At 44.3% G+C, this 9,140-nt stretch overlaps 1 protein-coding gene across 1 annotated transcript; it reads left to right on the top strand.

Annotated features, from left to right (window-relative positions):
• Positions 1-693: 693 nt before the first annotated feature.
• On the top strand, positions 694-9,096 carry PRKRIP1 (PRKR interacting protein 1). Its single transcript, XM_080563159.1, has 6 exons — positions 694-1,079; positions 1,693-1,771; positions 3,211-3,311; positions 4,085-4,170; positions 5,990-6,057; positions 8,364-9,096. Exons 1-6 carry the CDS (start codon positions 960-962, stop codon positions 8,477-8,479), a joined length of 570 nt encoding a protein of 189 aa, XP_080419285.1. The 5' UTR covers positions 694-959; the 3' UTR covers positions 8,480-9,096.
• The last annotated feature ends 44 nt before the right edge of the window (positions 9,097-9,140 follow it).

Genomic DNA, 9,140 nt, shown 5'->3' with positions numbered 1-9,140 from the left:
CTTGTATCACAGCCAGCTCTGGCTCCTCTTCCTCCAGCCCCGTTGGGCAAGCACGGCTCTGGGTGTATGAGTCCTCAGCTGGATGAGGCACTGATCCTGCAAAGCCCAGATGTTGATATAAACGCAGACAGCGCAGCATCCCTCCCCGATACCTGCCCTCCCCACCGCCCCGTGAGTCCGTGCCATGGGGAATCACGCTGCTGCTCGTGGCTGCCAGCAGGCAAGGCCTGTTAATTACCAAAGTGACACGAGCAGATGGTGCCGGCAGCCCTCCAGGGAGGCACCAGGAAGTCCTGTATCGCTTACACTGTCACGGGGCAGGGATTTGGCTGGGGCCAGGGTGCCTGTGTGAAATACTCTGAATTCCCTGCTCCAGGCTCTGCTATTGGGGGCTGAGCCCAGAGCTTGGCATGACAGATTCTGGGGATGCTAACACGTCCCATGGGGTCAGCTTTATAGGGTCAGCCTTAACTCGGCACAGCTGCAGCCTGGAAAGTGCTGGGGGCAGCAGAGGCGATACAAGCCCTGTCAAACACTGCTTTGGGGGAAGCTGGCTTAGAGGTGGGCAGTGGGAAACACAGCAGTGGCTCGGGGAAGCCCCCAACAAGGCTCCACCTGGGCCGGGAGCCGCCGCCTGCGTCCTCCTCACAGCCCTCGCCGTGCCCGGGAGCCCCTGAGGTGTGTGTGGGGGTCCCTCATGTAGCACGGTTTTCCTCCCCAGCAGCGAACAACCGGCTGCCGGGAGGCTGAGGAACGGCTGGGGCAAGCCGTAGCCCTTCCCTCGCCTTTTCCAAGGCCTCAAGGAGACGGGCTAAGCACCACAGACATAGCTGAGGGAGGCAGCAGCGCTCAGCCCCGCCGCCATTTTGCAGGCCGCGCCCGCCATGGCGGCGCCGCAGCCCCGGCGCGGTCGCGCTCGGTGACGGCTGGAGGCGGGCGGGGCGCGGAGGGACGGCAAAATGGCGGCGCCCTCGGCCCCGCGGCCGCCCAGGCCCCGCAAGGAGCCGCAGCCGCTCGTCATCCCGCGCAGCGCCGCCGAGGAGCAGCGCCTCCGCCTCGAGAGGCTCATGAGGAACCCGGTGAGGGGACCCCTGGTCTCCGGGAGGGGGAAGGGGGCTCGGTCACCGCCAGTTTTTGTGGGCGCTGAGGGGGAAACGCGACCCCGGTGCCCGTAGCCGGGGGTCCCTGTCCTGAGGTGAGGCGTTTGGGGAAGGGGTCTCGCCCTCCCTGCCTGGGTGCTGGATGAGGAGACAGCTCCCTGCTCGGAGTTCTTCCACTGACCTTGCGCCCTGGCTTCTCCCTCTCTTGTCCTCTGTAGATCTGTTAGGGAAGCTGCACAAACGCCTGTCAGCTCTTCCCAGGTTCTTAGTAGTGTATTCAGTTCCCACAAGTGTGGAGGTGCTGCCTTTCTTCCTCTACTTTCCACGCTAAAAAGAAGAACAGACGCTCCTAAATCCTCCCAGGGTTTGTTGACCCGCAGGCCTGAATTTGAGGGAAAGAGAGGATACCTTTCGATTCTCATTTTCTGTGTGCTCCCTGTGCACAAAGAGATTTCTACATAAGTGCTGCTTCTGGGGTCTGTCAGCTGGTGGAAGAGGCTGTTGTCGTGCATATACCACCCTTGAACAACGTGTTAAAATTGCAGACTTTGCTCCTAGAAGCTACTGACGACTGGTTGGTTTGTTCTTACAGGAGAAGACCGTACCGATTCCGGAGAAACTGAACGAATGGGCACCACGACCTCCCCCGGAGTTTGTTAGAGATGTGATGGGTAAAGATCCTATTCTTCAGATAACTGTAGGGTCATCCACATTAAGCCTAGAAACTGTTTAACAGAAAAGACTAGAGGTGATTCTTTGTTGTTGCTCGTTTTGCTAGAGAAAAGAAGTATAAAATGTGCTTTTTGAGCTGGTTTTTCAAGTTTTGTTTGGTTCTGGGGTTTTGCTTTACTGCTGGTTGTCAGAACACGAAGTGAACAACACCTGTGGCACTCCAGCACGTGGGCTGTGTGTAAAGAAATAATCCGTTGCTGTACTGATGACAAAGCATAAGTAAATCTGGCTTTCCCACAGATATGAGAGTGCCCTGAAAAATTCTAATTATGAAGTCCGTCTTTTGATTGTCTTGAGTCTGAATCTCAGGCAGTGAGAAATAGACGTGTGCAGTGGATGTGATTGTGTGTGGTCAGGAAGGGAGCTAACAGCTGTGCAAGGAACCCAGCACAAGTTTTCTGCTTATGCTTCACTTTTATCTGGAGGGATTAGGTTTGGTATTTGTGGTGTAAATTCTATCTGCATATGGAAGTTATCCCTTTCTTTGGAACTTTTGTCCTTATTAATGATCCTTTCCAGAGTCTGACTTGTTCTTATTTCAGAATAATTGATCGAAGACTAAAGGTTTTATACACTTTTGAATAAACTGTTGTACTTACTGTAATTCTCTCGTGGCTTTTCAAAATAGCTTTGCTGTATGCTGTTGGACTGTTTTGTTTTTCTGGGAGCACTTGACATGCTGGGATTCTGTTGGTATCAGGAGCACCCCTATTGCAGCCCCAGCTGCCATGTTTTAGTTACTAGGTGTCTTCTTTTGAGCGTGTTTTTGTGTGCTTTGCATTGAGAAATAGCTTGGGAGACAGACAGATAGAATGGAGTGCAATGTTGAAAGCTCCTGTGGGGCTTTTAACGTGCAGATTGGTGCCAAGAAGAGAGAGTTATAAGGATTTTGTTCGTGAAGGAACAGATAAAAACTGTCGGTGGTATCTGTCTTGCAAGGAAAACTGTAATATGATGGGGTTTATCACCTTTCTGTTGACCTTTATTTTTTTTGGTATGAGATGCTGAAAAACAATGAGAAGCAGCGTTGGTAGGATGTTTCAGTTCACCTCTGTCTAGAAGACCACGGCATGTGTGTTTGATCTCTAGTTCTTTTACTGCCTTGGTGTCTAGCTAAGACTGGATTCTCTGTGGGGAAGATAGGATGCTATTTGCCTTGATCAGCAGAAACTGCAGTGAACCGTAAGTATAGGGTTTTGCAGCTCAGTTTGGTTTTTGGTTGTGATTTGATCTTATATAAAATAGAGACACGCTCTGCGTGTAGATTTTCATCTTACGGTGCCCTTTTGTATGTTCTGCCCCTCAGCATCTAGCTGTAGTCATATGTGAACATCTGGTATATTTTATCTTCTAGCAGACTGACCCCTTTTTATCGTAGGTTCCAGTGCTGGAGCTGGCAGCGGGGAGTTTCATGTGTACCGGCATCTTCGTCGCCGAGAGTACCAGAGGCAAGATTTCATGGATGCCATGGCTGAGAAGGTCAGCAAGACACTCTTTGTAATATTCTTCCCATGACTATTTGGTGTTCATTGCATTTTTTTTTTCTTGTAAAATCGTGTGCAAACAGTTAAATTCTAAACCACCATCAGAGCAAAACAGTGCAGGAATATGTGATATGTGGTGTTTTTGTTAGCATTGAAACATTTGGTGTTTCGTGTCAGACTTGTTTCATCTTTCTCTGTTCAGTGGGGGTCCTAGCACACAGTAAAACAGCATATGAATGTTTGTGTTCTCGTGTTGGATTGAAAATGTTTTAAAAGCTGTTAGAAATGTCTCTAAGAATGAAAGGAAATCCCTAATTTCATTGTCTTTGACAGACAGCATCAAAGCAAGTGCATGCACACAGACTCTTTTTAAATCTTGGTCAGGTAGAGGATTGCTTCCTCCAGAGAGATTATACTCTCTATTGGCCAAGATGAGTCCTTTGATTCATATGTTAATGTTTGTGTCTCAAATTATTCTCTTGTTTTTATTGACACATTCTTTAGGGCAGAAGCCCAGTGTTGCTCATCTGTTTTGGTGAGGATTCCTCCCTCTAAAGCCTTCAATAGTTGGCTCAGGCTGCAGGTTAAGAATGCTGTCTGTGCAGAAGTCTGCTTTAGGATTACGGCTTTTGTATAAAGAGCCAGATAAAAGCTGGCAAAGCTCCCTTCTGTATTTTGCGAAAAGACTTCTCCCTAAAAGGACGTGATTTTGAAAAGAAGTATTTTAATTTAGGTTGTGACCGAAGTATAACATGTGATCAATTACAGCAAAGACTAGATGAGGAATTCCAGAAGAAACTGGAGAGGAATAAGATGATTGCAGAAGAACAAACAGCAAAACGCAGAAGGAAGCGGTAAGGGCAGATTGTTCCCAGGAGGCTTGACATGGAAAACCTCATGCCCTGTGCCTCATCTGTAGCTACGTACTTTGGATAAATACTCTCACTCTATTTCTACATCTGTCAGCCAAGAAGTCTAGCTGTGGAAATTAATTTTGTAGATGTCATTGCTTGGTTTCTAAAGGCAGTTGTAAACTTGACAGGCTTTGCTGGCATGGTTTATTTTCAGTGCCACAGCTAGCAGGATAACTTTGACTGGTTGAGCAGCTTTTGCTGACACTTGTGTTGACTGCAACACGCCGTACTGCGTATTTGTTTTAACAATGTCAGAAAAGGTCTGTATGTACATCTGGCTTAAATAAATGTCTGTAACAGCTGACATCAAGCAGCTTAAGCGCAAAAATGGGTGCTGCTTAATGGGTGTGTATGTGGGTTTGGAGTAGCAGAGCGTGATGGGGCATGATGCTGTCCTCTGTACACCGTAAGTGTGACTAGCCCAGTTCAGTCAGTGCATATGGAAACAGCTGTTTATGAGTGCAGCGTTGTTAAAATCAGTAGCTGCTTCTACCTACCTCGGAGATAAGTCTGGCAGGTTAAGTCTACTAAGTTAGGTGGACAAAATAAGAAATATGAAATCCTTCCTTCTCTTAAGTTTTAGACAAAGTAAAACAGTTACAAGATTGGTGCTCTCAATTAATGGCCTGAGAGTTGTTAATGCGGTGATATAAGAATTTAAATTCCACAGTCTGTGCCATCACACCTTTCAGAAATAGCAGGATATCACGGCTTGCCTCTTTCAGAGGGTCTGACCCTGCGCAGCTTCTCTTTTGTCTCTTTGAGCATTTTGCATTGTGTAGCTGAGAGTTGCTGCCAAAAGGCCTGTGCAAAGTGACTCACTGGCATATTAGCACAAATGTTGGCAACACCAGCATTGGTGCCATCTTACTTTAGATGTAGTGTTGTCCAACAGATGGCCAGCAAGTCAGATCTGGCCTGCTGCCTTTTCCCTGGCTGAGAAGGAGAACAACTGTTCAAACAGCAAATGCTGCCTAAACACTTAAACACCTCCTTTCTCCCTTCTTCCGCAGAGTAGTCTAATGGTGTAGGTATCAAGCAACTGTGCCTTGTAGGAGCCCCCTAACTTACCTCACCACCCTTTCTCTTCTGTCCCAAGTTCGCAGATACGGTACCTGGCTCTTTCTAAAGAATCTGCTTACGGCATGAGAGGAGCGTGAATCCAAGATTGCTCTGCCCACTGTCTGCCGTTAGACTGCCTGGTTACCTTGACTAGGCAAACAGAACTGATACTCCATCTTAACCCCCGTGTTAATTCTGGGGCCCAATGTAATGGTTAAGCATAGCCGAAGATGAGGATCAAAGAATATGTTTTTTTGTTTGTTTGTTTATTCAGTTAAAGCATATATTACTGTTGTTTTTATTGTTGAATTCTAGCAGTCTGGGGTTTTGACACCACTTTCTGTGTTTTTGTTAGGTTAGGTAGCTGAAATGTAGGGGCATCTTCATTATTTTCTTCTTTCTTGTGTTCTTGGATGTTATTGTGTGTCATGTAGTTTTGGCTGTAGTGGCATCAGGGAATAGACTTCAAACGAAAATTTCCATAGAACTAAAACCAACATAGAAATGTTTCTGTTGATCTTATGTGTAATTTTGCTCTGACTGAATTTTTAGTTGAGGCCAAAGTTAAACTGAACTTTTCTTCTGAAGTCTTTTTCCAAGATGTCTGTAACAAGTCCTTAATCAGTATGTGATTACAATGTGAAGTAGCTTTACAATACTAAATTTTCATGAGTCTTTTTTTTTCATTGCTTTTCAGCCAGAAGTTGAAAGAGAAGAAACTGCAAGCTAAGAAAAATAAACTTGAACAAAAGAAACAGGAAAAAGGTCAGTAAGAGTTAGTTTTCTTTTCTCAAGACTCGGTTCTGTTCCCTAATCGAACCCTAGAACGGTTTTTTCCACCCCCTGTCCCAAGCATTCTTGATAGATGGGTAGGAAGACTGATCTCAAGCTTGATATTTTTGTTAATATCTCAAAAAGTACTCTTTGAAAACCCTCTAGGTTGAGATTTAATATTACAAATAACGTATCTATTTATGAATATTTTCCCCTTCTTAGGGAAAATTTTGGACAGCAAATGCTGGAGTCTGATTTCATTGATTGTGGATGTTTTACCCCAGCTATTGTGACAAACTGCAAATTTAGAACATGCACTAAAAAAGGCGATATTGTTACGGGCTGTTCTTTTGAAATATTTTTAAATTCATATGGGAAAATGGGGAAAAATGCACAATTTCAACATCAAGAAACTAAGTTATGATTTTGTGTGCAAGAAATTGAGACACTGTGGTGTTATCTGTTCTACACAACTATTTCATTTCACATAGAAATAAACATGAAAAATCAGACTGCTGCTGTTCTGCCGTAGTCTTGGAAATGAACATTCAGCAATGCCAGTATAAATGTTTGTTCAAATTTCTGAATACTCATTGCTTCCTTTCAGTGAGTATATTATATCTTACTTTTTCAAATAGTTGTGCTTTATGGATTAGCACAATGCCTCTGCAGTAAGTCTTGGAGTTAACACAGCTCCCGATAAATTCTGCTAGAACATTAACTTGTCTGACAGATCTACCTTATTTCTGCTTTGCTTTTCAAAGTTGGATGTATTTCAGCTGAACCATTGCCAGCCTTCCATGTAAACATGGGAGGGTAGATTAATCAGCAGGTAAATTATACTTGTGACAGCAAGTGAGTGTAGCAGAGTGCTTTAGTTTTGTTTTTAAAAGCTACTTGGTCATGAACTGTGACTGGGAGGAGAATTTAAGTGTGAGGCTTAGCAGAACAGAATTACCCATCCGTTCAGAGCTTGGCTGGGCGAGAGGGGAGCTGGGCAGGGACTGGCACTGTGGTTTGGGACTGCCGTGTGCAAGTTGTTGGGCTGGAATGTTCTTGTTCGGCACAAACAAGTCATCTGGAAGCCAGGATTGAAACTCCTGTCTTTAGAACAGTTCTTAGCTTTTTGCACTCTTTGTTTCTTTATTTAAAAAATAACAAATAAATAAATAAATAAATCGGTGGAGCTAGAAAGCACTTACAGCTATCTTTAGGCTACTGAGAACAGAGTTGTCTTTTGTGTGTTTTGTTTGCCTTGGGTTGAGATCTGAGAGTTCTTTCTGAAGTAATGGAAATGTGTTTGTTGGGCCTGGTAGGTAAGCGTTTATCTTTTTTTTTTTATTACTTTTTTTAATGAATGGATAAAACTTCCGAGTTGCCATCTTTCATCTTTACTGAGTGAAAATCTTCAGAATAAAGGTTGGCACTAAATTTCATAGTCACCTAATCTAAAATGACAATATCTAACTTCACCACGTGGTGGCATCAGACAACTAATCCTAAATGCTAAGTGTAAATGGTCAGAACCTGAGCTGAGTGTGACTTGGTCTGAGAACCAGTACAAGAGCCACTGGGAGCAGAAGGAAGATTGTTAGATCTAGGTCCCACTTCACACCATTTCCATACCCATTATTTAATTTCTAGTAGCTGTTTTCTCTTCTGGTCTTTTAGCAGGCGTCGTGAGTTTTCTGTGATCCTACTTAATCTGGCACCTACCTTAAAGGATTCCTGTATTTGTTAATAATCTGAACAGTCTGTAAAAGGTCTTGGCACCCTATGGAGTTTCTGTAAAATTGGACAGGCATTGAAATATGCACGGCCTGGCAGGTGGCTTCCTGGTGTTTGCATTCTGTGACAATACTCTGTGATACTTGAAAGTTCATGCCGACGTGCAGAGGTGAGATTGGGAAGGAGATAACCTATCACTTCAGCACTTGGCTACCTCTGATTGAAATAACGTTCAATAGGAGGTGGAGTTGTTTAATGATGTCTTGGCACAGTGGTAATGCAGCTTGAGTGGTGCAGGCGAGGGAATATTTCTCCGAGGGAGAATTTGATATTCAGGGCTCTACATCACTCAGCAGAATTACTAATGCCTAGCACGTTTCCTTAGTATCTGGGACTACTTTGTTGTGAGACATTTAATGTGGAAGGCACACGGGTCATGTTACCCATTCAGACTAATTAGTGTGATCTAATACCTGTTCGCTGAGCACCTGAGACTATTTTATTGTGAGATATTTAACAAGGAAGACACACGGGAATATGTTACCAATTCATACGGTTTCTGTTTTCAGAATCTGATCAATCTCAAGAGCGAGTCAGCAGCGAGGATGATGAAGAGGATAGCAAGGAGGAGGAAGAGAAGGAAGATGATGCCGAAGAGCCAAGTTTTGTGATGGGAAGAGGATGAGGCCTCTCAGGGAGAGCTGGAAACACTGTTCATTGCTTTATATCCAGGAGCATGAAGCCTTTCATCTCGGCCAAGCGGAACCCATTGGCGTACGTTCTATCTGCTTAACGGTGAATGACCTTCACGTCGCAGGCCCAAGAGATACTGATAGAGAAATGCCAAATAAGAGATTTTTTCCTTAATTGCTTGTATAACTGCTGTGCAGTCTGCTCTGTTTGCTCTAAAGAGTCAGCTGTAAGTCTCTGTGACCCTGGAGTTAATTCTGACATGGCCCAGAGTGTTTTTCTGAAAGCTAAAACATATCCATTACTATTTAAGGAAAATATTACTGTGAGGACTACGTAATCTACTTTTGTCAAAGCTGGTAGCAATCGGTTACCTGAATCTAAGGGCAGAGTTTAACCTGAAATAGAAAAGTGGTCTGTAGCCAGACTGTCTTGCACTGTGAGTGTTCTGAATCTGGGGGTTTGTATGGGGTCATCTCTAACCCAAAGAAATCAGTTTATGTTGCTAGACAAGTTGTATAGATTTTTAAGCAGGATCCCTTTTTTATTGCTAAAACTTTCCCTATTACTTTTCTTCCGTGTTTTTTAAATTAATAAAAGGGATGTGTCGGATTGTTCTGTCTTCTTTTATTTGAAGAGGATTTCAGTAAAATGAA

This window comes from Anser brachyrhynchus (assembly GCF_964034855.1).
Source record: "Anser brachyrhynchus genome assembly, chromosome: 20".
Taxonomy (NCBI): Eukaryota; Metazoa; Chordata; class Aves; order Anseriformes; family Anatidae; genus Anser; species Anser brachyrhynchus.
This window is presented reverse-complemented; position numbering and strand designations above follow the sequence as displayed.